This window comes from Drosophila suzukii, chromosome 3, assembly GCF_043229965.1.
Source record: "Drosophila suzukii chromosome 3, CBGP_Dsuzu_IsoJpt1.0, whole genome shotgun sequence".
Classification (NCBI taxonomy): domain Eukaryota; kingdom Metazoa; phylum Arthropoda; class Insecta; order Diptera; family Drosophilidae; genus Drosophila; species Drosophila suzukii.
In genome coordinates, this window is record NC_092082.1 from 67454392 (window position 1) to 67481419 (window position 27028).

The 27028-nt window shown below is 40.3% G+C and overlaps 2 protein-coding genes across 3 annotated transcripts in view; both read right to left on the minus strand.

Moving 5' to 3' along the window:
* The window catches only part of Octbeta3R (Octopamine beta3 receptor), a 43461-nt gene extending 34048 nt beyond the window's left edge, over positions 1–9413 (minus strand). Inside the window, exon 1 of one of the 2 annotated variants that reach the window (XM_065865372.2) lies at positions 8437–9413. The gene's annotated coding sequence lies outside the window, so the exon portion shown is untranslated. The remainder of the gene's footprint in view (positions 1–8436) is intronic. The other variant, XM_036816754.3, reaches the window with a different exon arrangement.
* A 4043-nt stretch (positions 9414–13456) lies between these two features.
* The window catches only part of Octbeta2R (Octopamine beta2 receptor), a 47456-nt gene continuing 33884 nt past the window's right edge, over positions 13457–27028 (minus strand). Inside the window, exons 2-7 of the mRNA XM_065865831.2 lie at positions 23700–25131; positions 19547–19645; positions 16754–16852; positions 16330–16688; positions 15363–15540; positions 13457–14547 (exon numbers count right to left, since the gene is read on the minus strand). Of these exons, the coding sequence (XP_065721903.2) occupies positions 14226–14547; positions 15363–15540; positions 16330–16688; positions 16754–16852; positions 19547–19645; positions 23700–24271 (1629 nt within the window). The 5' untranslated portion in view covers positions 24272–25131 and the 3' untranslated portion in view covers positions 13457–14225. The remainder of the gene's footprint in view (positions 14548–15362; positions 15541–16329; positions 16689–16753; positions 16853–19546; positions 19646–23699; positions 25132–27028) is intronic.

Consider the following 27028-nt stretch of genomic DNA (forward strand, 5'->3'; position numbering starts at 1 on the left):
TAAACACACTGGGCCCAGACGGCGTGTCGCTCGCTCTCTTTGCTGTTTGATTAAAGTTTTAACGATTTGCGCAAACAATTGCGGCGGTAACAGCAATCACTAACAAGGAGCAACATACACCTTCGCGGATTACCACTTGTGGGCCCTGCATGTTTTCACAGCCATCTGAAGGATATAGATGTGCTGTTATTATTCCGTTTTCTCCTTGGCAAGCAATTTTCGGCGTTTGCTGAAGCGCATTTGAGGGGTAAATTGTTTTATATTATTAAGAATTTTTTTTAGCTTCGAAATGAATTATATTTGCCAGAGGAAAACTGAAAAAACGAGTGTGCGATACCCGGAACTGAGGGAACTGTTATAAAGAATGGTGAATGCCCTAAAGCACTGAAAAACTGCAGTACAATACATAGCTGGTATGAAATAATATTATGCTGGCATTTTATAAAAAATAAGGAGTGAACTTTCTATACATTTTTAAGAGTTTGAGTATAAGCAACTGTTGTATTAAATGGTCAAGTTATAATGGATCCATTCATAATCCCAAAAACACTATAATACAAAAACTTCCTTAAAGAATATACGAGTACTTAAGTATTTTCAAAATATTTGCCAATAATCCCCGTCGTTACAAAAATATTATACATCTAAAAACCATGAAACTAATAATAGTGTACATATTAAAGATTTGCAGGAATCTGCCTAAAGAATACTTTAATATAAACCACTGTTGTATGATATGTGAATTCACTTGAAATTCACGGACCAAAAATACCTTTCTTCAGTAAAGTTTAAAAGTAATTAAGAAATGTTTCAAATTAAACGATTCATTTTAAAATTTTTTTCTCTTGGCTCTGTTGCTGAGATTTCCAAGAAAACAATACATCCCCAACAAAGTACCCCAGAATGTAATTACAAGAAGTGCATACATAAGAAGAATGTTCTGTGCAAAAGTAAGTAGAATGTTTTGTGCAAGTAGAATGTTTTCCCCGGCAAACTTTATTTCCCGGCTGGTGTAAATTGAATTCCATTTGGTATGCACATTTTAAATTCGCACTCGGTGTGTTTATATGCATTTAATTGCAGTGAGTTGTGAATCGGGTGAGGAGAGAACTTAATTAGGCTGTTTAATTAAAGTACCAGTATCTGGGGCAGGGATTTCCCAGTTTGTTCGTAGCTTTATCATTGTGACAGCTGAGGTTGCTGCTGCATCTTCAAGGACCTGTGCTTTATTTTTCTCCCGCCGGGATCGGGACAAACAAGGGCGCTGCTGGCAATCAATAGTGGCTTCATTATGACGGTCTATTTGCAGGGTGTACCCAGTTAGCTAACTAGCTTCAAGTTGGTTCCCCAGTACTTTGCATACACCGCTGAGGGGAAGGGGGTATAAGGGGAAAAGGGGTCTTGCACTTGGGCTTATTGCCTACGCGCAGCCAGCAGCCATTTCAGCCATTCAGCCATTGTTGACTTGTTTGCAAATTGGTTTCGCCAGCTGAATTCTTCGAACCATGTCCTTCTTGCCATTGGCAGCATCTCCTTCTGTCGCTGGCATCTGGGCCGCTCCTCATTTCAAATTACTTCGTTGCGTAAATTAGGTGACTGTTTGCCCCCCGACCCCCATTTTCGCCGCCTGTTGACATTCCACCATGTACACTCGCGTTCATGGCAAATGTATGAGTATTTTTCATCTTCTTTGTAGTACAAAATTTGATTTTGGTTTTGTTGAACGCGGCTAATTTCATTTCGTCAGAGGTCTCGACCTCGCCCCCATACCATCCATCCCATCCGAAATTCTAATGCTGAGTGATGTGGCAGGCCTAATTTCATTAAAAACGGTGCAAAAAAGAAACGAAAATGAGAGAAGAAACCAAATGTTTAACAGATTTCTGGCGGAGACAAAAGAATGTTCCCAAAAAAACAAGTAGCAACCCGGCTCATTTTTAACTTTCTCGGCGCTTTATTTAACTTAAACCTTTTTTGGGTCTGTTGCAGAGTGTGTGTGTGAGTGTGTAGGCTCCTTAATTAGAAGCCATTTTCACTGGCAGCACTCAAGCACCCCCATACCATACCAACCCCCAGTCTAATGAGCCCTAGCCTAATTCTGATTTTGATGTTGATGTTGATTCCTTCGGCTGTTCTCGCTTCGGCGCTGTGAAACATAATCAGGGTTCAATAAACACAACCCCAAGTGTTGCCAGGTTCTATGAACTCGGCTTCAGCTCGCCTGAAAATGCAAATCAACAGCTTAAAATTTAATTTAGGCGTTAGCAATGTAAATAAACTGGGGAAAAGTGGTATGGGAGTTCCTCCGCGATGCTGTGTACTTAGGAGCAGCTCGCCTGAGTGACCATTTATGATTTGGGCCTTGTCCCAAATTCAATTCCGAACATTTGGTTAACTTTGTTAAAAAGTCGAAATTAAAATAAGGCAAAAAGTCGCTGGCTCGTCAACAAAAAAGAAAACTGTGTTCACCGCATTGGGGTTTTTTTTTTCATTCTGTTGACCGCAAGCAAGTTGAAGTTGCGCATCCGCCGCGTGTTACAATATAAATTAAAAGAAAAGAAAAGCAAGACAGCAACTTTCACTTTCGCTTACAGTCTAGCGTTTTTCATTATTTTCATTTCTTTTTGGCCGAGACGTACAAATTGCACGGCTCAAAGGAAAGTTGATGAGCTCGCGAAGTTGGCCATAAATTTCGTTGAAGAATGATTTCATTTTGTGCCCGGCAATGGCGACACGTTAATCTGCAGCGTTTGTAGACTCCCAAAGGGCCGAGTCCCGGGCCCTGGAGCCGACTCTATTGAACCCACATATAAAATCAATAATAGCATAAATAATATACGTGTAGAGTTTTGTGGTGGAAGCGAAAAATGGGAAAAAAAACCGAATCGCCTAAGAGACAAAGGCCTAGACCGACAAGGCAAAGCCCATGGGCCGGCGAAGGACCCGGGCGTGGAGAGCTCGATTCCCCAGATTCCCCTGATTCTCTGACACATGCCTGACACAACACAAAAACGAAAGCTAAACCAAAAAAATATTGGGCCGGAAATGGGCCAGGGGAGGCAAACATGAACAGGCCACGCTGAACCTTTAACTAACACACAAAAGGCTTTCTCAACGGTTTCTAAAGTTGCAGGCTACCAGCCAGGCTACCAGTGGCAGGACAAAAAACCGTTTACACCGAAAAGAATAGGTAATTTCGATCAATCTATTCAGAAATTAAAATGTAACACGCCTTGAGGCCATCCTCTATGATTTTAAAATTTTTAAAATTTTCTTTTTGCTCTGGGAGGAATAAATTCCGACGGCTGTTAGGTTTTAAAGATGGGCTTATCATAAATGGAATTAAGATGAGCCATACAAAATTATCATTGCTACTAAGATAAACTGTTTAGCCTATTACATATAAAGAGATCAAATTTTTTATAAAGAAGTATCGATGTTCAATATACATAACTAATTTAGAGTTACCGCATGTAATAATGATTGAATGCTTATATAGTCCAGGTGCTAATATGAATTTGGTGTCAAATATTTTTAATGAAGTTTCTTGTTTTTTGTAATTGATTTGATATTTTTTTCGGTGTAGTGTACAGTAAAGTGGGGACTCTTGCAATGCTGTGAGGGGTGGCTGTCGGGGAGTAGGGCGAGTGCAAAGTAAACATGTCGAATGAAGGATACTTAAGAAGCTCTGGAAAAGAGGGTCGCCCGAAAAGTTAACTTGCTGCTGAGTGTACTCATTTGCTAAGTGACTTTGAACTGCTGCGGGGTGTTTTTCAGAGATTTGTTTTCCCCAATCCTTAACATGCATACAATCCTCTTACGGGAATGTACGTTTCTGGAATGTAGGTCATGGTTCAAAGGCTAAGTGATTTTGGAATTTAAAGCTTTGAAGATTTAGACCTTAATTATGAATTATTATTAGTATATTATTAATTATTAATTTGCTATTTTCAGTGTTAACTATTTGTGTGTCTTTACTTCTATGTGTTTTCATAGAAAGAAATGAAAAATATCGAATTCTTCTTTAATATATATACTTATAAGAATGGTTCTTTAAAATGTTAGAAATTACAAACTAAGATTTTTGTAAGAGGAAAATAAAAGAAGTGTTGATATTGCATAATTCTCTAAAATACTTGGGTTTTAAAATAATACATTATAGAATTTATTTCAGTAAAACAAAATTAAAATATCTTTTTGTTTGTTATTTCTTTGTCCAAAACTTTTCTCTAGTCCTGACTTTTTTGATGACCCTCGCCCTGCATTGCCAGCACTCCACTTTATTTGGCTTTGCCACATTACAATATTATAAACAATAATCCGTTGCGAAGGGCGAAACACAAATGGAACAATTCCTGGGGATTCGAGGAGGGTGCCCGGGCACTTTGACACACTCTTCCGTGCAGACTCGCCCAGATGTCCCGGGATGTCGAGCACCACTTAATGACATAAACACTGGCAGTGGCCGTTGGCCCGTGAGTTGTGGCATCTTGGGCATTTCTGCCCCAGCTCCGCCGGAAGTTGTCCTAATGAGAAAAGCGTTGAGCCGCCAATCCGCCATTGTGTCCTTGCCCACTAACAACCGCCAAAGGAGCAAAGGGGAATCCCCGGCACTAATATTATTAATTTGCAACTTTTGTTGTTGCCGCTGCGAGAGTTAAGTCAAAGGCAAATATCATTCATGGCATTTAGTGGGCAATAAAATACGTAGAAAAGGACGGCGCATTTCCATTTCCATTTCCAGTCGAGTGCTCGGGGGAAATGCGAAATGCGAAACTGATTTAAATGCTTTCTTAAGCGTATTTCCGGCTTCGGTTGTAAATATTTGCTTAACTGATTGCCCGGAGAGGAGGGTCGAGAAACACTTTTTCGAATTAAGTCCTCTTGCTGTTCAGATTGCTTTTTGTGGTTCCTTTGCACTCGATTATTCTGCTTCGATTTTTGCAGTTGACATGTTTTTATTAAACTTTTCATCGATTGGATGGACAGACAGCCCCGAATGGTGCGCAATATGAAATACCAGACTTGTGGTCATCGCAGACGAGAAATCGTTGACAAAAACTTGCAACAAAGTGCGAACAATTTGTGGTTAATAAAAGCCATTAAAGGCAATCTGGAAAACAATGTGGATAATTGAAAATCGAATACAAAGTGTCATTGGCAATGATTTTTGCCAATATACCAAATGTTTCTTCTGCAAAATTGACGACATTCTTTAATTAAATTTTCGATCTCGGGCGACAAAAGCGTTTGCCAGCCAGCATTGAAATCGGGTACAAATCGCATCATTATGCCAGCTATGAATTTTATTAGCTTATGGCTAAATCCAAACAGACACGCCAATCGCAGTGCCGGCAAGAACAACAATGGCATGCCTAAATGCCTCAAGGCATTCATTCTATTTATCATTTATCCAGCCATTTATCGAGAGACATTCGAGATGCCGCCCGGGGTTTTCGAGGGGCGGGACTGATGAGATATTTTGCAGAATAAATGGAGGCATTTACATTTAAAACATTTATGCGCAAATATTTGCCGGCTTTAAGGGCATTAGCCGTGTCGGGCGGGGCATATTGTCTTTCATTCGGCATGGGTAACGGTCTGTGCACAGAAACAGAATCAGAAACAGCATCAGCATCCGATTCAGTATGCGAATCCCCTGAACTCGAAACCATTCGAAAGTTTCCAGCAAATAAAACATCCATACACGAACGCATGTATGACTAAACAATCTGAAACTCGACTGAATTAGTTGAATTCAAACTTTTTCGAGCGTAACTTGAAAAGTTTCAATTTGTGCATGACAATCTGCGTCTGTCTGGCGGTCTGTCAGTAGTCCTCTGTCTCCATCCAGCAGTCTATCTGTCGGCGCCTGTACGTGTGGGTCGGACCGTATGTCATTTCAGTTCACTATTACACTGGGGAAAAAACATCCTTAAATTCCATTTGGTCTGAGAGAACCAAGTTTTTGAAATTGGCTTCAAAAACCGACTTTATGTTAGGGTAAAAAAGCTTAAATGGTATATGTGTTCTATAAAACAACATATATAAATGTTAGAAAATATCAAGTTTCCGCCCATCAACTTATAAAAAATCTTTAAATTTATTACAAATTATTGTCTAGCTATTCTCAGAACTGAAACTAAAAGCACAAAAATAACTAACTATAGTTATAAATCACATAAATTTGTGGTGGAAAATTCGAAGAAAGAAGTTAAGACCTTGATAGTTATCAAATAATAAGTTTCGTCTTAAACACTCAAGAATATTCCTACTATTATTTTTGGTCAGAACAGAAACGTCTTAAGGCGGTTCAAAAATGTTTGTTGAAGCCGAACAATCAACCATGCTTCAAATCACTTGAGATTTCTCTGAACTCACTGCAACGCATTCCTTTTATATTTTCAATATACTAAAATGTTTTCCCATCTGAGCCAAGTTTAGGGGCCGAGCAAAAAGTTTGTGCAACTCACAGAACGAGCTCAGGGTTCTCAGGCAATCGGCAGAGAACTTTGGGGCTTTTGCTAAATTTGATTCGAACGGCGGCCTGGCCGAATTTCAATTAAATGCAGGTGCACTCGACTCGTAGGTGCAAATCGCAGGTCGAGAAAATCGATAGCCAGACTCAGGTGGAAGGCCAGTCGCCTTCGCCTTCGCAAAAGGCAAAAGTGGCAGTCAGCCCATTCACGAATGCGAAAAAAGGCCAAAGGCTGGTGGCCAAAGGTGAGCCACTCGGTGGGATTGGATGGGCATGAGAATGGGAATGGGAAAGGGTCAGAGCCGCCGGCTAAGCGAATCAAGTGGCAAATGCCAAATGGCATCCCGGACCTGACCCACCTGCAGGAGCAGGAACAGGAGCATCAGAAGCAGCCAGGTCACTGGATGAACTCAGCTGGCGGCAAATGGCTATCTGCACTGTGATACGGGAATGGGAAAACTAACGAGAGGAAATTGTGTTTCTGAAATGCAATGAAAAATCATTGTGCAGCAGGCAGGCGGCACGGATATTTGTCAGTTGCGAAAAAATTGATATGAAAGCGCATCAAGTCGGGGAGAATGATATTGTGCACGTGCGCAATGTCTTACTGCATTTCAAATTAGAGCAATAAATGTGTTTCGCACAAAATGCGAGGGCAAATGGTGTGAACAGAAAAGGAAAATTGTATACAATTTCTTTAAAGTCTGAGAAAGCATCGGGAAAGATCTATAAATTTAATGCCTTTGCGGAACATTTAATAGACTTGCCTTGCACATACTCAAGTAGTACAAACTGGATTCATTTGAAATACATTACTGCATAAAAAAACTACTGGGTCAAATTGACCATTATAATGGTTTATCGAATTGTCAATTTGACCATCGAAATAGCCACTCCCACAACTTACTATTTTATGGTAGTTTTACTATTAAATACCAACCAAGCAACAACAACATACAATTCACTTTTTTAAATAGTTGGTTTACCTATTTTCATAGTTACGTTACTGTCAGTATTGGTAAATTTTACCCACAAATTTTTTTTAACTAGCATTAACTGTGAAGATTTTAATGTATTCAAAAAAATAAATTAGATATATTATTTTTTTTGTTTAAGTATGCAACTTTATTAATTTGTTTAGGAGTCTGTACACTTTTGATGTTCTATTAAATATACGAGTATATGAAAATAAAATAGGAGATAATTAATTTGGCCTGTTAATATACTGTTCAGTAATACCTTATATCGAACTTGTCTTCCTAATCCCTAATTTTGATCCTTTTTAATTTAATGACAAATGAAAGTCTAACACAAGTTTTGGTTGTATTCTAATAAAAACACATCAAGATTGTTCACAAAATGGTCTTTTGCTGAACTTGGTAGGCAAATCTTATCCCCTTACACTATTAACTTGGATGGCTCTACCGAAGCAAAGTCCCTTAAGTTTATCTTAATCGCCGAAAGCTAGACTACAGACCTTAGGCTAATAAAATAAATAGCACAGAATACAAAACAGCCTGGTGAATTTTTAACCACTGTTCATCGTGCGATTTGTATCATTAGGAGGCAGGCAAAACCAGAAAAACCCCGACAAACCCAGACAAACCAGGACATTCTGGGCTGCCGGCGGCAGACTGGAACAGCAGTTGAGTGGAGTTGGGGCTACGGAAAACGAACATATTTAAAGTGTCGGGGCAACTAAGGTCTTCCAACTTTATTAAAAAGCCAGCCGGACGGCATTGGGTGGTGACCCCGGCGCTTAACTAGACAGCATTTCCAGTTTACGTAACCACTAAAAATGGCGCTCGATGTGCTTTCTCTCTGTTCTGTTTTTCCGTTTGCCGTGTGCTCCTTGTTTTAAGTGTGTTTGTGTGCGCTTTTCCTGTGCTCAATGCTTTTTTTTATATCTTTTTTTCACGTGCAGCGGAATGAAGGAGAAGTTTTTATTGTTTGCTTACTTGCTCGACACGCGCCCTACGTCCGCCGTTGATGAGGAGCGGTATGATGATGGCGGGAACAGGTCCTCGAGAGGCGGTAAGGGCAGGATGAGCCGGCGGGCCGCGACGCCTTCATTGTCCTTCCTGATTTGCCTTGTGCCTGTGGCTCCTTAACGCCTCCTCACTTTCCCCACCAAAATAATGAAACTTTTCCCGATTTTGCTGTTGCCTTTATCGCAGTTTATTGTTAATGCTGTTCTACTCTTGTTGTCCTTGCTGTTTTGTTGTTGTTTTGTTTTCGGTTGATAACAGCTAAAACTTTTAACACGCGCGGTTCGTAATTTTTTAATGCCCACGCCGTTGAGATATTCTTTTTTCAGCTATTTTGGATATTTTTTTTGGTTGTGTGCCTACAATTTAATTTGTCATCAGCCCACGGAACGCGGCTCTATTTATATTGCTGTCCGCACTCGAATATAAAAAAGAACACCCAAAATCGATTTGTTAAAATGGAATTTCTTTTTGATTTCTATACCCACTCCAAGAAGAAGTTGCCCGCAATTTGCCGCACGTTTTTCCTTGGTTTTTTTTTCTTTGTATATAAAGTATAACGTAAACACGTACAAGACGACCCACAACTCACGGCTTACGACTTAAGGCGGTCATAAATGGAGTTTCGTATCGGTTTTTGTAGTGCCGCAAAATCGAAACACGCACACGCGACTTCCACTGTCCAGCCGGTATATCCTTTATATATATATTAATTTTCTTTTATTTTCTTTTTTACTTCTACCACTCGAGACAGATGCCAAGAATGTTGCAAACAACTGTCACTGGCACTTTTGGCTATGTGTGTGACAAGTGGCCACAGGTTTCAATTGGCTTTCGTTGTGGTTTTTGTATTTATGGCTGGCTGACAGGCCTTTTTTCCTGGCCCGATGCGACAGCAATCCGTGGCGATGAGCGCCCGCTCTGGTAACTGGCCACTGACTGAGTTTTTGGCCAAGTCCTTTGGCGGCAAATCAACACAGGATGCGGCGAATTCGAGGAAGAGAGCTTCTGCGCAGTGATTTTTGGCGGGAAAAGGGATATTTGAACAGCCAACAGGGTTGCATTGAAAGGTAGTATACTAAAAACTCAAAAACTAAAGAAGTTCTTGTTTAAATATTAGATTAAATCTATTAAAAGAGACTTTTTAAAGCATACTTCAAAGTGCAATCTATGGTTAGTTATTCCTTATAGATTAACTATTTTATCCTTGTACCCTCTGAGCAACCCTGCTGAACGCCACCCCCAAAACAGCTGATGCACCCCAAACCCACCCCACTTATAACAACCCAACCACCCTCAAGTGCCGAATTTGCCGCACAAAAAAACCCTCAAGGGGTCCCAAGTCAGGACAACTATATAGTAAGCCCCCCCAAGCTCGGCGTCAATATTTGCATTTGTAATAAAAATATTTTGATGCCACCTCCCCCGCCAAAATGCGTGAGTAAATCTAAAAAAGATTTGTTATTTCAGCGCGTGTTCATGTCGTGCAAATCAGACAGCAACAACAAAGGGGCGGGCCAGGACCACATGCACTTCAATGGCAGGACCAAAATCGGTATCAGCCAGCTGACGATGGCAATATGCCGGCTTCCAGCTTGTCTCTGCACATGTCAAAGTTATTAAAATTTCATAAAAAATATATGTAGCCCTGAGTATTTACTACTGGAGGCAACGCAATTTGATTTAGCGCTTGTTGTGTCACCGACAGTTGTGTGTTTTGCCACTTAAGTGACGCCCCGATTGACGGACTGTCTGATAAGGTGCCCTGTATTGTCTCCTTTAAATATTGAAATGTGAAAGCAGAAAGTTGAAATGTTGATGAGCAATAAGGCACCCATCATTGGCTGGGTGCCCTCTGCTCCTTTTGGGCCAAGAAGCGCGTGTCTATCACTTGTCAAGGCCAAATTGGCGGGCCTTATGAGCGATGATTGCCCCGGTGCCATCGTGCATCACTCACTTAGCCATAAACCAGGGAGCACGGGAAGATGGGTGCAATCTAGGCGACCATGGCTGACTTTGATGAATGGAGTTTGATTTGCCTCGCATTTATTATGCCATCTACACAGCGGTTCAGGCAGCCCAATTTAAAATAATCATTTTCAGCACTTGAAAGGCCTTTAAATTATGTCATTAAAATATGCCACCTATCCAACCATTGCTAACACTTTAAAATTGATTGATGCAAAAAAACGGTTAAGCAAATGTATTTAATTTGACTCACCAGCAAGGCAGAATTAATTTACCCGCCATTATGTCAATGTTTATTATATCAAAGAAAATATTTGAATTTACGTTTGCTGATGCAGCTGCACACAAAAAATGCAATAAAAATTTATTTGATTAAAGTAAATATATCGTAATAAAATATGGGTGTATTTTTTTGCTTAACCGATAAATGTCACGTCAGAAAGCAAGAATTTATATACCCTTGCTTGCCTAGGGAAAACTTTAACAAAAATTAATTAGTGCAGATGGCAGGTAATAGTTGTCAGAAACAACAAAATAATTAATTAAAATAAGTAAATAAAAGCGAGTAAAATAAAATCAAAACTCTATGCCAACAAGTCATTTGATAAAAATAATAGTAGACATTAAAAAGGTTTGGTAACATCATTTAAGTACCCTCTAAAAGGGTATTCCTAGTTTGAATTTAATAGCTGTAATGTTTTTTCAAACTCGTGTTAAAGCTATTAACTTATTTTCTTTGAATAGGTTAAGCCCAATTTTGTTAATTGGATAGAATAAATAGTCAATCGATCAATGTATAGGATTATTTTTTTCCTGTGCAACTTTTTATCGCCATTTTGGATGTACAAACACAGTCCCACAGAGACTACATATTTTTTCCTTTATGAGTTTTTAAATGCTGAAAAAGTTTTCGCCGGCTGTAAAGAAAGGTGTGGAGTTTTAACTTGTGCAGGGCAACTTTGCGATGCGGTGTGTGTCGCCTCTTGCTAAATAAATTTAATATATGAAGACCTACGAAATGGCGAAAACTTTGGCTTACAGGTGCCGGGAACCGCTTGTTCAGGTATTTAAAGCGTTCTAACTGATCTGCCCTCTTCGGAGGCGGGTCCCATGATAAATTACTTTTCCGAAAGCAGCGGGTTGGGCCTTGTAAGGGTGCGTTATATCATTGCCATGACGCTGGTTAAATTACACACGCATTTGCCAAATAAAAATCACTCATTCGACGCGTGTGCCGGGCGCCCACGTTGCCACGGGGCTTTCGAACAAATTTGTAATTTGTCAGCCGGAGTCGAGACCTGACAGTTATTTAGAAGTTTACAACTGTCGCCGGCAGTAATCAGCTTTACTTTTGTCCTGATAATATGCTGTTAATGTACTTCGATGCGGACTGGGTAATTTGGGTCTCCGGCTTTATTTACTTTTCCCTTTAGTTTGGCCAGAACTTTGTCTTTGGTAATCAGTTGGCCAGGGGGTTTTGGGTTGGGTTCGGTTGGGTTGTTGAGAATGAAAAACAAGTTCGTTTGGCTATATTTGTAGTTTTTAAATTTATTTTGCTTTTCTGCTTGTTTTCCAACTTGAAGTTCGTTATGTTGCTCTATAATACATCTGAATTTCGTATTCACTTAGTTAGTAGCTTAGTTTGCCGTTTACGTGTCTCCCCACTCAGGGCTTAATGTTAGGATCCTATTTGGTTTTGCATGGGTAATTGCACAGCAAAACGCAAAACAATGCAACAGAAAGTTCGGTTGTCAGTAAGAATAATAATAATAATAATAAATAACTCGCACACACGTTTACACAGACATGTCAATATACAAACTTGAATTACACATACATTGTTGGTTTCGGGTTCTGTTGTTTATAAAAATATAACAAGTTCTTTGGGGATTTGCCTGTCGTTTTACCTCATCTTTTTAAGGAAAGTCGTGTAATAAATACTTACTATAAATATAACATTTATTTAGACACCTATTTATACACACTTTATATGGTACATACTGAGCTTTGGCTCCTAATCCTTTTTATTCCATCGTGGCAACCGTATTGTTTTCTCTTTTACTTCAGACTAGCTCGGAAAATCACCAACGAAAAGTTTCTACGGTTTTTTTATGAATCTATTTACTCAACAAATGTTCTTGACTTTGTGCTTGGCTTGCGGATTAAGAGAAAATCATAAATCGGTAAGTTTCGCAAACTGTTGCTAACATTTTATGGGGTCGTTAGTTATTTATACAAAGAAACACAAAATGCTTTGTCTGCTTATTTGCTGTATACGCCTTATTTGCATTTCCAATGCTTTTCATAGTCGAAATTCAGTGGGGTTCCGGTACTCCTTGGGCTTTTCACGGGCTTTCTTTGTTGCGGAATATCGGGCCGCAATTGCTGGAATCAAGTTGCTGACTTCGGAAGCAGTACTCAAGCCTTGCCCTCACAGGCTACACAGTCAACTTAATTCCAGGAACTGCAACGCAATTACCTATTGTATGTCGCACTTAGCACTTGACTTTTTGAAACGGAAACGGAAACGGAAACGGTCTTGGAATTCAATTCCCGCACTACACAAACAAACAAACACGCACACACGCACACGTAATTTCGTTAGTCCGATATCGATGCACTATATGTTTTGGTTAATTTATGTGGGCTTTAGCTTTGGTTTCGACCGAACGCCTGGATCCTATATTGACTTGACTATATATTTTCGCTATGTTTACTTGATATACGTTTTAAGGTTTACTTTAGGTTTTGAGCATTTTCAATTCATGCGATTGTCGTTCAAATAACAATTGGGTTTTAGCTTTGTTTTAGCTTTGCTTTAGCTTCCGTGAATTTCAATTTGTTGGGTTTCTTTTCTAAATTTCTCTGACTTTATTAGCGTTGGGGTGTGGTTGATTTTTCGCGCTGGGGAAACTCTTCTCTATAATTTTCGATCTCTTAATTGGCACAGTTTTAGCTCTAGCTCTTTGTTTTTTTAGCGAATCCCTATGTACACATAGCATAGCTCCGTGAGTTGCAGTGATTGCCTTTTCAATTAATTTATTTTTGGTTATTTCTTTTCGTGAGCAAAATGCTTTACGGCTTACAGATTTTCAATTGGCGTACATACATATATATATATATAAACGATTTTACAACCTGTGCTTAATTTAGTCGTACAAAAATACTCAGTATTTACAACAAGATTTAAACGACACGAAATCATAAATAAATAAGTTATCCCATCTATAGGACACCGAACTGTGCTCCAAGGAAATTGAGAAAAAAAACGTATGGAAACAAAACTGAGAAGTGCACAGTGGCGGCCAAGTGAAATGGCACGCTCCAACGCATGATTGATTAATGTCAACATTACGAGTAAATCAGCCGACGCATGAGCCGGCATATTAATTTTACAAATTAATGGAACATTTTAATTGCATTAAATTGATTCCTCCCCCGGCTGTCCCTGCCATCGATTGATTCCCACTCCCCAATCCCCAATCCCCAATCCCATCTCCCATTGCCGTGCTGCATCCACTTTACACATGACTGGAGGCCGTCGAGGCGGCAGCATTGTTGTTCTTGTTCCATTTGTTGATGTACTCCATGGGTATTTCGATCTGGATCTCCTGCACATCGTCGCCCTCGCCAGCCAGGTGGTCCACAGCCTTGGACTTGGGTCTGCCCGGATTGGGATTCGGATGCGGATCGCTGTTGGCCACTGCCAGTTGTCCGCCCAGGCGGGAGCCGCCCGCCGCCAGCCGCTGCTGCTGCTGGGCGATGGGGGTCAGCAGCGCCTCGTCCCTGTATTATAAGTTGTCCACCATCTGCGACTGGCGGCGGTGCGAGGGCGTCGTCGAGTTGAGGTAGCTCTCCGAGTAGACGCTCTTCGCCCGCTGGTCGTAGCGCAGGCTGGAGCGCCGGATGTCGATGTCCAGCGGCAGGTGGCGGTCCTTCCACCAGTTGCAGAACAGGCAGAGCAGCGTGTTGCGGAACGCCTCCCGGAAGTCGCGGTTGAAGTACGCGTAGATCAGCGGGTTCAGCGTCGAGTTGAAGTACCCGATCCAGAACAGGATCGACACGACGATGTCCGGCACCTGGCACACCTCGCAGGTCATGGAGAGCGTGTACCTGGAATAGCAAAAGATAAATGGTCAGAGGTGCCATTAAAGTACGAATTCCCATGGAAAATCTCAATTTTATGCCAGTAAATTTGGTAGAAAAATAATAAAAAATTGTAGATAAACTAACGAAAATTTAAAATATTTGAGTGGATGTATAAAATATTAAGACACGATGTAAAATGTATTTACTTTAAATTTTGTACGTCGTTGAAAAAATATTTAAGTATTAAATTCAGAGTTATAAAATTTTAAATTAATAAAAGTTCAGTATAATATTTAAATAATCCAAATAATTTTAACAGCAAAATATATTTAAATTAAATATTAGGTTTTATGCTAGTGTTGTTTTTATAAATTTAAGTTTCGTTCCTCTAATAAATTTTGCTTCAATCTCTTTAAAACTCTTAAATAATTTGGAATGTTATATTATTTTCTCATATTTTTATTGACATTAAAAAAGCATGCAACATCGAATCATTTCAAGATATGGTTTTATTTAAAAAGCACACGTTTTCCATTCGATCTCCATTTTTAAATCAGTTTGCATCACTTTTTTCCCGTGTATGGAATCAAGATGAAATATGTACACATAAATTCCAGATGCATGAGTGCCTGGGCTTTGCATAAATGAGATTATATTTGGGGCGGTGCGAAAAACAACGACCGCCGAACCAATGGCGCACGGGCCGTATGAGTAATATTTAATTATGCATGCGTGACATTAGATAAATTATGCCCCAAAATCCCATGTCAGCGGGATTGCCGTTCAACGTTCGACGGCATTAGGCAGACGGTAGACGGCAGATGGTAGACGGTACTCACCACAGGAAGAATGGCAGCCAGCAGAGGATGAAGGTGCCCATGATGATGCCCAGCGTGCGGGCGGCCTTGTGCTCCCGCTTCATTTTGATTAAGTGCTTGTCCTTAGTGGGCGTGTGCTCCTGCTCGACCTCGTGCAGCGTCAATGTTTTCGACGACCCGGATCCGCTCAGCGCCTCGCCTGCCGGAGGAGATCAAGTGGAGATGTGATAAATGTCCCGCCGTGAGAAAGGCCACAGAACTTTGTGCACTCACTTATCAATCAACCCAGTCGCACAATGCCCTCATTGGCATTAAAATTCGTTTTTAACCATTAAGAACAATATTTATATTATTTATTTATAATTTTAAATTGACATCCCCATATTTAGTATGAATTGTCATATATTCTATAAACCTTTTGTTGAAAAAAGAAGGTAGAGAAAATTCCCTATTAATAAAAGAAAATATGTACACCTATGGACATATGATACTTGCTTTCGACTAATTGACTAGATTTCTTTCAAAGCATCATGTCTAACTATAGCGTTTTTGTAAACATGTATGATTTTATTTAATATATGAACCCTTTCCAAAATAAGTACAGTCAGTTAAAAGAAAACAAGTGTCATAAGACCGTAAGAAATAAATTTCTGACATGTGGCATCCCCATATTTAATCATAATAATAATATAAGTGACATATTTTAAAAAGCATTTTTAACATAAATTTCTTTTTCATTTTGCAACTTTTTGGCCAGTAATTTGCATTTGTCATACTGTTCCTTAAAATCTTTAGTACCCTTAGTATTATATTATATAACGAAAATATGATTTCAGGAAGTGTTTGACTTTTTATTGGTAATTTGAAGATAATGGATGTGAGCCCCCTCAAGAAAAGCCATTTCAAGTCACTCCCATTCCTTTTGATACCAATCTTATTTTCTACCTTGCCAAATTCAACACCTCAGTTATAAATCAATAAAACTCACCCGAGGGCTGCATGGAGGGGCGGTGCATCAGCATCGCGTTGCCGTGGCGCATCATCAGCTGCTTCTCCTGGCGGTTGGCCTCGCGGAAGATGGCCAGGTAGGTGAATATCATGATGGTGCAGGGGATCCAGAACGAAATGGAGCTCGAGATGACGGCGTAGTACTTGTTCACCACGAAGGAGCACTGATCCGGGTGCTCCAGGACGAAGAGCTTGTGCGCCGGGGTGGTGTACCAGCCGATGAAGATGGGCAAGAACGAGAGCAGTGCCGGCGATATCCACGTGTTCAGCAGCATAATGCCGACCACGCGTTTCGTCATGCTAATCGGATACTTCAGCGGCTTAACAATCGCATAGTATCTGGTGGAAGAGGCAAAAATACCAGGTTATTGGTGCTACATATGCTTCCAAAGAGGGGGTCTTACCTATCCACGGATATGCAGCATAAATGCAAAATACTCGCTGTTGAGAAGTACACATCGAGGCTGTTCCACAAATCGCACAGGAAGGGGCTGAACTTCCAGCTGAAAGAGTTTAATGAATGGAAACATCAATATCGCGATGATTACCCAATAACGAGGCAATAAACTTTAGGCCTCAGCTTTTGTGTTTTCATTGTATCTGATTATCGAATGCATGAATCTGCAGTTCCCATTTCTGATGATTCATTTCTGTTTTTGCCTGGTCTTTTAACTGCTTTGCAAAGTGTGTACTTTCATGAAGTCATCGCCATAAACCGAATTCCAGTTTTTTTCTTTCTGTGAATTTAGTTTTTCACGTTGAAATCCCTTTCAGTAAAACCCCTTTTAGTGATAAAAACAAGTATAAATTCGGAGAATTTCAGTAGCCCATAAAAAAAGAGCAGCAAAATTGGCTGTCAGAACCAACAATTATTTGACAATTAGCTTATTCTAAAAAATGTAAAAATAAAAAGCCTAGCCTGGAAAAAATGTTTACTGTCTTTAAAAACTATAAAAAAGCACCCAAATAAAAATTCGGCTTGATTTAATGTTTATTACCATTTGAAACTAAAAGACACAGGCCATAAAAAAGTGAAAAACATGAATTTGGGTCTAATTTTAAACGGCATTTAACTGCCAATTCCGGAAAGTAGGCCAGTAAAAAACTCAAGCTGCCTAGGCAAGTCAGTAAATGCCCCCTCAGTCTATTTTTCCCCACTTCGTTATCAGCCCGTCTGATTTATGTGTTTATCGATTTCATCTTAGTTTCGGTTGCCAGGTGACATTGCCCCTGAACTGCCTCCGTGGAGGGCCAAATTAAAAGCTTAAATGCACTGTGAGACCAGAAAATAGGCCATAAGGCTGGCAAAGAAGAGGGCCAGGAAAAGCGGCGACTGGGCTGCATGAAAAACTCATTAAAACTTGCGCCGCTTTTCCCTGTCGCCGTCGCCCTTGGTTGCCACTCCGTTTTGGCCGCTTTGGTGGAGGCGGCTCCCCAGACTTTTTGGCCAGGAGGCAGTGGAATTTATTATCGGGGCGCCCCGCTTGGCATCAGTTTCAGAAACTTTTCGACTATCCAACGAGGCTGTTTTTGCCCGTCACCCTGCTCGTTGGCGTTTTTGGGGTTTTGCACTTGGGTTTCCTTCGGGGGGAATGGGAATGGGCATGGGGATGATGGCGCCATTGGTTTTGACGCTTAAGCCCCAAAATGGCGACGGCACTTGCAGCTGCAATTATGCAACCAGCAACTGTGAAGGTGAAATGGCTAATGAACGGTGGTAAGAGGTTCCTGTTGCCAGAAAGGCACGCTGCTCGATGCCAATTTATATGCAACTCGCGCCACTGAAGTTTTTTGGCCTGGCAGTAAGTGCACATAATGTGACTTGAATGGGCGGCAGATCCCCCACTTCATCGTCACCACCATCGTCATCATCACAATCATCATCTCGTTGTCGCCGGCAGTGACATTGCAAACATTTACATTGGTCCCTTGCCGCCGAAGTTGGGCTTAAAGCGCGGCCTTTAAGCCAGCCTCCATGCATAATTAACTGGGCTCAGTCGGCTGTACTTGGCATGCCACATATATACCCATAGCCACATATCGCATTACCCATATAGAAACCCATATAGAAGGAGTCGGACCGCCGGACGTTCGGCGTGAAGGATGTGACCATGTCACACTCTGACGGTTTTGTCCTTTGGAATAGCTTTTCAAAGTTCTCGTTTCCCTCTCAGTTGATACTTCTCACTTGTTTGAGTTACTTAGGGGTGTTTCGGGTCTTACAAATCCTAAAACCTTAATCAAAATTAAAATTTTATAGGTTTCCTAAATAGTTGCTTTAAATAAGATTATAAAACATACTTTTCCAAAATTAGTTAGATAGACCTTAAAAGCTTTCAAAAATAATGTAACTTTCTTCCAAACTAAAACATTAAAAATTGTAAAAAAAAAAAAATCTTTATCAAAATTTAAAACTTAAGAACTTACAAAAATTCTATAGTTTTTGTGTCAAAAAAATTCTTTTTTAATTAAATTTTACTACCAATAGGATATTCTTTCGATTTTAATCAAATACTAACACAATTTCTGTAAAATCTGTTAGTAAAAGTGAAAATAAGCGGCTTATAAGCCCAAGTCAAAATTCTAATATTTTTAAATTATTGTGAAATACTTAAATAAGAAGTCTTTCAAGTTCAAAAGTGCTTAAGAAATTCCAACTTTTCCCCGGCTTAAATTCCAGCAAGTAGTTAAAATTCCGAAAAGTGAACTGGGTATCCGGCAATCGTGTTCTCGAACGAATGCATTTCTGTTTGTTCTATTTTTCACATTTTAATTCTTGAACACAAATGCACGCACATGAGCACAAAAAGATGACTTTTTGCATTTGCATTTCCCTCGCACAACCAACCGAATCCGTGAGAGAAAGTGGGTGTATATGTATATGTGTGGGTACGCACACAGACAGGGACATTCACAGGAGCATAAATAAACGTTGCTTTCATTTTTCAGGGATTTTTGTTTTTGGTTGTTTGTTCTGCAACTGCCACGCCCACGTCGAGGCCCTCGCCGCCCCCAAAACCACCCGACCACCTTGGATGGGCTGGCATTTTGTTTGGGCCCAGCCTTTGGTTGCAGCTGTAATTTCGCAACAGTTTTGCCCGCTTTTGTTGCTCTGCTTAGGCTTTGTGGGTGGGGTTTTTTTCTGTGTTTTTTTTGCATTTTTTTTTGTATTTTTAGCTGTTTGTTGTTGTACTTACCTCCCAGTTACTTGCACACTAAAGTTAAATGTCATGGCCATAATAGCGACCATTATATCAGCCATGGCTAAGGAAACTACAAAGTAATTCGTTATAACTCTGCAAAGAGAAGGAGGGAGAAAACGAGATGTTAGCAATCAGAGGACAATAACATATGGGAAAGAGGGGTCCTTTGTAGCCCCCGTGGGGGCTAATCAGGATATAACGTATGAGTGGGTGCGTGATGGTCGATGGGGACTTCTTTTGTGCGAGCTGACAGCCTGGGCCCCGCTGCATTCTGCTGCCAGCAGGGGTATAATTGAAAAGCTAGCCAAGAATCGAACGATTTCCCCCTCGGGGGTTAGCCGATACCCAAACGAAAATCAGATATACGTACCATATACATATATGGGTAAACATCGGGAATGTTGGGATGGCGGGGGGGCGATTCAAACCCCAGTGCAAACCGCAATCCCCTGGTCGAAACCCTCCCAGTTTGTACCTATTTTGTTATTTAAATTGAATTCCAGCCAGAGTGCTGGCAAATGCTTTTGCCAATTAGAGTTTTGCACTAGTTGCTGGCCAAGGACTTTCTAATCGGATGAGTGCAGCTACCTCATTGAACTCCAGGCGGCCGCCTTTCATTTGCCATTCTCACCAAGCCAAATGGGAAAAGTTTGCAATCAAAAGTGAGCATTTACTGCACTGGAAAACTTTGGCTCGATTATGTTAATATAGGGGCATACTGGATTCCATTCAATTTTGATAAGATTTTTGAGGTTATAATTCGGATTCAGATTTAAAAAGGTTATTCTTAGACATAAATATTTTTAAATGGATTTCTGTGCGCCTTATGAACATGTGTTTTAACTCTCAGGAATTACAAAAGTAACAATCCCCTTATCATTCCATCCATTGTAGCTTTTAAGTTACATTAATCTCGTCTCTAGGGGCTATTGTACTTAGTTTCAAGTTGAAAGTCTGGGCATGGTAATCTGTTTTGCTCCCGGCTACTACTTAAATAACTTTCAACGCCTGAGACGTTAATTGCAACAAATCGACGCCATTCTGAGAATGTTTCGCCATTACTCAGGGGCTCCCTACTTTCTCCCCTCACGCCCACCGACTTGAACTGCAGATAATTTGCCTGCCATTTAAATTTGAGAAAAATAGGAAAAAGCAGCCCGTTATAGTGGGGGGTAAAGTGAAAGGCGGAAGCAGTTGCCGAGCATCCTTCAAGCGAAGGCGCTGCGTTAATGAGCCCCAGTTTCCCCCCCATTTTCCCACCCGCTGTAATGGCAAATTAAAGCACACATATATTTCCCCAGATTGTCTAGATATATCTGCTTATACACTCTATATATCTAGAGAGCTCTTGGCTGCGGCTCATCTCAGCCAAATAATTTGGGCGGAGGGAAGAAAGCGGAATTTTATTGTTTGGCATAGAACATTTTAAATTTATGCTGTCATAAAAACCATAAGCTGCCTTAATTGCCAAAGTTGTAGCCGCGCTGTGTGTGTTGTTTTTGTGCTTGTTCTTTCCCGCGGCAGCCACTTTCTCCCCTTTCTCCCCATTTTCCCACCCACCTTTCACCGCCCACCCTCGTGTTGAGCATGCATTTTGTTTTTGTTCCATTTCTCTTTGAGCTACACGCTCGCAGTGTTTAATTGTCATTTCTTTTCTGGCTGGGTGTGCTTTTTTTCTGCTTGTAAACTTTTCCACATTTTATTTCCATTGCCTTGTTTCACGCTACGTATGCGTAATATTTGCCGCTCAGAACAATAGAATTCTGCGCTGCAAGCTGACCACGCAAAAAAGATTACCCATTTCGGTTTTTGTGTGCTTTAATTACCTTATGTCATAGTCTTAATTAATTGCGCATCTTCAGAACTTATTATAAGCACATTGTAATTTATAATGCCATTAAAAAAATGTAGGATCATTGAATAACACCCTACTCGGTTAATATGCGCTTTAGAAGAGATTTACATTTTTTGTTCTATAAAATATTGTATTTTTAATGAAAAAGAAAGAAATTAAAAGGGCCTTCTCAAAAAAGCAACTTTCTTTGAAGGCTAATATTAAAATTAAAAAAAAAATCATGATAATCCTTTGGTCTTAGGGCCTCGAGCCCCTACTTTTTCCAACTTTCTTATCAGTGCAACCAAATTATCTTGATGATCATCCATCGGCATCATCATTAGTTTGGCCTGGCTTGAAATCCAGCAACACGCAAGTCACTTAAAAAATAAAATGCTTCTCATTAGCAGCAAAGGCAAAAAGAGAAATTAAGCGGGGTTCTACCTTAATTATGCCTTGGCCCTTTTTTTTTTTCATTAAACATTTTTTCTGCCTCGTTTTTCTGTGCCATCTAGCCAAGTTTGTTTGTTTCGCCTTTTGGCTTCATTGCCCTTCGCCAACTTTGGCTAAGAGCATTTAAAGTTTTTCCTCTGATGGGTAAAAAAATTCTGCGTACAAAGCTTAGCGGCGAAAAAATGGAGGAAAAATAACTGAACGTTTGTCAGTCAGAAGAGAACTTTTGATTGCGTCGGCTTTATGAAGCGCTAAATTGATTTGCCCGCCGGTTATTAAGGCATAACTAAAAATATTAACGAACCCAGGCCAGCTGACGTCCCATCATTTATCACTAGAAAAGTTTTTTTCCATGATAATGTGATTTTCGACGAAGGACACCGCCCACAGAACCTCGACCATCGTTAGTTAACGAGGTCGCCCCAAATGTGTGTGTGTTTTTGGTCGGAAATGTATACGAAATTTTGAATATGAAAATTGATTTGCTTATTAGTCCATTAAATCCAGATATGGGTGTCCCTAAATAGAGCAATAAATTCCAGAACTGAAACCAAAGACCTGTTTTGATTGGGCGAACAAGTATTTATGGCTAGTTAAATTTCCATTTAAATTATGCTGCTGTTAAGGGCAAACCTTAGGTTGATGGAGAACAAATTCTGGGAAATTAAATCATTACCCCAGCGTCCAATTAAGAATCTCTTAATATGCAAATTGGATTCATGAACAATGTCGTGAAAGTTAATTTGTCATTAAAATAATGCATCTCTGTTCGTTCTTTTGTTGCGGCCGCCTCCTCCGCTAAATGGTGGAAGTAAATACTGCAGTCTCATGCCGAAACGAAGGATAAAACAGGACTGAGATGCTCAATTATGAGGCGGGTAAATAAGGGACAAGGAGTCAGCAAGGACGCGCAATGACAGAGCAAAGCGAGCACAAAAAGGAGGTCCTGCAGCACGTTTAAGGGATAAAAGGGAGGGGGCGGTGCGGATGTGCATGAATTTTATGCAAAGTTGACGAAAATCGCTAGGGTACACTACAAAATATTCTACCTGAATTTTATAAATTTGGAGGCAAATGTAATTTTTTTTAATTTATAAAATACGTTTTTCATTTAAGGGATATGAAACCTGCTTGGCTTTGGACTAACTGACATCAACCTTGAATTGAAAAAGTAATGGTAATTTTGAGAAAAAAAGGTTTTACAGCTTAACAACTTAAAAACCAAGTAATGGCCATAAGATCCTTAATATATTTTAATTTTTTTTTTAAATGTTTATTAGAAGTAGATAATTTTTGTAGTTTATAGGAATTATCGCCATTGGATCAAAATTTAAATATATATAAGGGCAAATCCTTTTTAGGCTATGACACTCGATTGATTTTTAAATAACTGAATGGATTTGCTTTAAAAAGTCGTGGCAATTTTAAAAAAGAATTCTTTTTGGCTCAACAGCATGTTATGAATTTATTTACTAAATCATGTTTAGGTTGGCCAAATTAGTCAGTCAAACAACCAAGCAAGTGTGATAAGGTCTTTAGTTATATTTGAAAATAAATGTTCTTTAGGAGTAGGGGTAGGTAACTTTTATAATTTAGAGGAAAATCGCTCCAAAATCACTCCAAAATGTCTAATATTCAGGACAAAATCTTTTCGAGTGCAGAAAGCTGTGCGCTTTGTAATTTTTTCGTAACTCGCAAATTGGCAATCAAGCCCGCCGGAGGACAATGCCGCTGGTCCTCCGAACGCTTCATGCAAATTTCGAGGGAATTACACGCAGCTCGAGCACTTCTAATTGCCTTTTCACAGCTAATTATTAAAGGGCTCAGGTGAGGCAGCTAAAAAATATCACGTATACGCACCTTAATTTTCTAACACGCATCACAGAAATAATAACAAGCAGATTGCCGCAGATGGCCGCAATGATGATGAGCAGCATGACGAAGGCCTTGAACACCCAGACGATGTTGTCCAGCCAATCCTCGTCGGCGGCGTGGGTGTGGAGGCCATTCGAACCTGCACCGCCGCTCTCGCTGAGATTCAGACCCAAAGTGCCGCCCAGCTGGGTGGCATTCAGTTCGTGTGTGGTGGGCGTGGCAGTGCCCAGCGAGGATGGCAGTGCTGTTCCGGCGGAGGATGGGGATAAGGATGTGGATGAGCCGGTGGCCAGGGCGTTCGTTGTGTGCAGCATGGCCGCCGCGGCCAGGGCGGCCGCCGTGATCCTCGCCAGGCTCGTCAGACTTTGGCTATAACTAGGGATGGGGCTATGGCTGGGGCTAACTCCCGACTGCTCCTCCTCCTGCTCCTGCTGCTCCTTCTGCTCCTCCTGGCTGCCGCAGCAGCATTTCGCTCTTTTGCGTATCCTGGCCGCACTGCTGCGATGCCTTTGCCGCGGTGGCTCTGGGCCAAGTTCGGATTGGGGGCACAACAACATCGAGTCCCGGTGTCTTGTTTAATTTTTGCCTATTAATATTACTTCTTTGGCTTGATAGCTCACTCTCTCTCTATTTTGGTTAACACTGTTTTGGCGGAGGTGTGTATTATCTCTTCGCACTTCTAAATTGATACACCCGTTGGGTGGAGGACCGCCATTGGAAATTCACGACACGCGTAGCGCCGGCGACGTTGAAACCAAAACTGAAACGGCCACCGCAACGGAAATTGATTCGCGAAAGTGGCCCGTGGACGACCGTGTGGCCACGACAACGTCGCCGCTACCGCTACAGCTGCCTCAGTTTTCAGTTTTCAGTGCTCAGTTTGCAGCGTTCAGTTTGCAGCGTTCAGCTTTCAGCTTTCGGCTTTCGGCTCTCAACGTCAAAGACCAACGGCTGTCCTTGCCAGCCAACGCCGCCCACACGCTCTTGATGGCCTCGCTTTTCCGTTGATTTTCCGCCGCTTTTCCGCCGCTCTGCTGATGGAGGCTACCTCGGCTGGACGACAGACGACGACGACAATTTCTGGCTATTTACTGCTGCTGCTGCTGTGCGGCTTCTATTTTTCTTCTATTTTTTTGTGTAAAAAAATCGTATTTGCTCCTCCACGCTGATTGGTTTTTCTTCTAGCTCCAAGCGGCTGCCTCTTAATTCTGTTCATATTTTTTTGCCCTTACGGCCACGGCTGCCGCCGCCTTGTGTTGCCGCCGAAAAAAATATTCGTTGATTTCTTTTGGTTTTATTTTTAACATATCTTGGGCTTCAAATTATTTTTAGTTGGTTTCGGCCAAGTGGTTGGTTGGTTATTTAGCTCTGTTTCCACTAATTCAGATATTGTTGTTCGATGTTTTGCCTCCTGGAACTGTGCCATCAATGGTGGATCCGAAAAAAAAAGATTGAAACAGAAAAAAAACATTATTAAGAGCATGGAAAATGTATTCTTTTTTGTTGCTCCGATTATAATCACTTTTGTACATTATCTAGTTGTTGCCGCTGGCATTTGTATCGATTTGAGTCAATATTTGTTTATTTACTGACGCAGAAGTTGAGTTGTTGTTGTCGTGCGTGTTTCGCGGACTTTTATGCGAACGGAACAGGGTGTATTTTTTGCTATTATTATAAACAACAGATTGCGGAATAAAAACATGAGGCACACGGTCTTGTAGAGGTCATAGGATTTTTTAAAAACTATATATTATTTTTTTTTATATGGAAAATGTTGAACTACTGTTCTTATTTGAGTTTTAAGACTTTTGACAGTGAGTAATATATAGTAAACATCAAAGCTCATTAACTGTTTTTATTTTTATTGTAATTAATTGTTGTTCAAGAAATATATTCCTCATTTTTTCAAAAACTATTACAATTTTGGAGTTTTAACTTTAACTTTCCTAATTGTAAGAATATTTTATTATACATTTCGACTTGGCTAGCTAAATTTAATATCTGAGGAATTCAAATTTTATAGTTTTAACTTGAATAAACCTTAAACAAGTTTTCAAATTTTAATAATACTTTATATAACATTTCAACTTGATTATCATTTTTCAATTCTATTATTGAATCAAATTTACTTTCCAAAGAATTGAAACATAACGAAAAATCAGCCTCTAAATGAGGTCATCTTCATAAAGATTACTATCTTAAGCCCCAATCTTAACTGCTCTGAACTCAGTGCCACACCCTGTATAAAAGCAATGATTTATATGACAACAGCTGGGCGAAAGAATGTCACTCTCTTCGAATGCCTTTTAGCATACAGCCGCCATATCTACGTCTATATCTCGATGTGTATTTTCCGCTCTGGTCGGTGTCTTTGGCTAAGTGTTGGGAAAATGGTAAAATGTCCTATGCCGTTTTTTGCCGCCACTCCCCTCGATGGGAAATAGCGCGCTCATTTAGAATATAGAATATGGCTATATGCTAGTCTATATATTTATTCATTCCGATGTGTATTTATATTTATATTTATTTTTTCCCGAATTTATTTCCTGATGATGATGTTTTATTTTCATGTTCGCACACGCTTTCAGCGCTCGCATCTTGGCCGAATGTTTGATGTTGTTGGCCGCAGCTGTGGTTGTTGCCAAATGGCGTACAACAAATTGGCCACTCGAATTTTGGTGGCCACGAGCTCTAAATTATACGTTGGTCACTCGCGTAGGGGTTTTATTTTTTTTATTTATTCCACATTTCCTGCGACAATTTTCGTTGATTTGGATTTTTCAATATTGTGGGTTTACGGCATCGGCTTGAGTTTCTCCGATTGCAAGACTGTTAATTAGGAAAATGAAAGTGTCTCGAAATGCTGAAGTTGCCGCAGTGAGTCAAGCCATATGGCGCAAAGGGTTGTTGATTTTTCCGGCCACGCCCTGGCGCTTTTCCAAGTTGAGCAACTGCAAGAAATCGAAGGAGAGTGGGGGAAAAGTGAATAAGTTGTATATGTAAAATATTATTTAAGCATACATAAATATTGGCGAACAACAAAAGCAAACATTGTGCTCTCTCTAAAATAAATATTATTTATAAAATACAATTTCTTTTTATGAATGCCCAGCTCATCAAAGAGGCGTTGGCTGTGGTGCTTTGGGTGTTTGATTTTGTATTTTTATAATTTTTTAATTTATAATTTTGCACTGGCCGGCGGCAGCACTCTGGTTTGAAGGCGCGTGGGTGTATAATTAATTTTGTGGCAAAATGAATTTCCTTCAGTTTTATGTATAAATAGATTAAAAGTTGATTTAATTAATGGCTGTTCC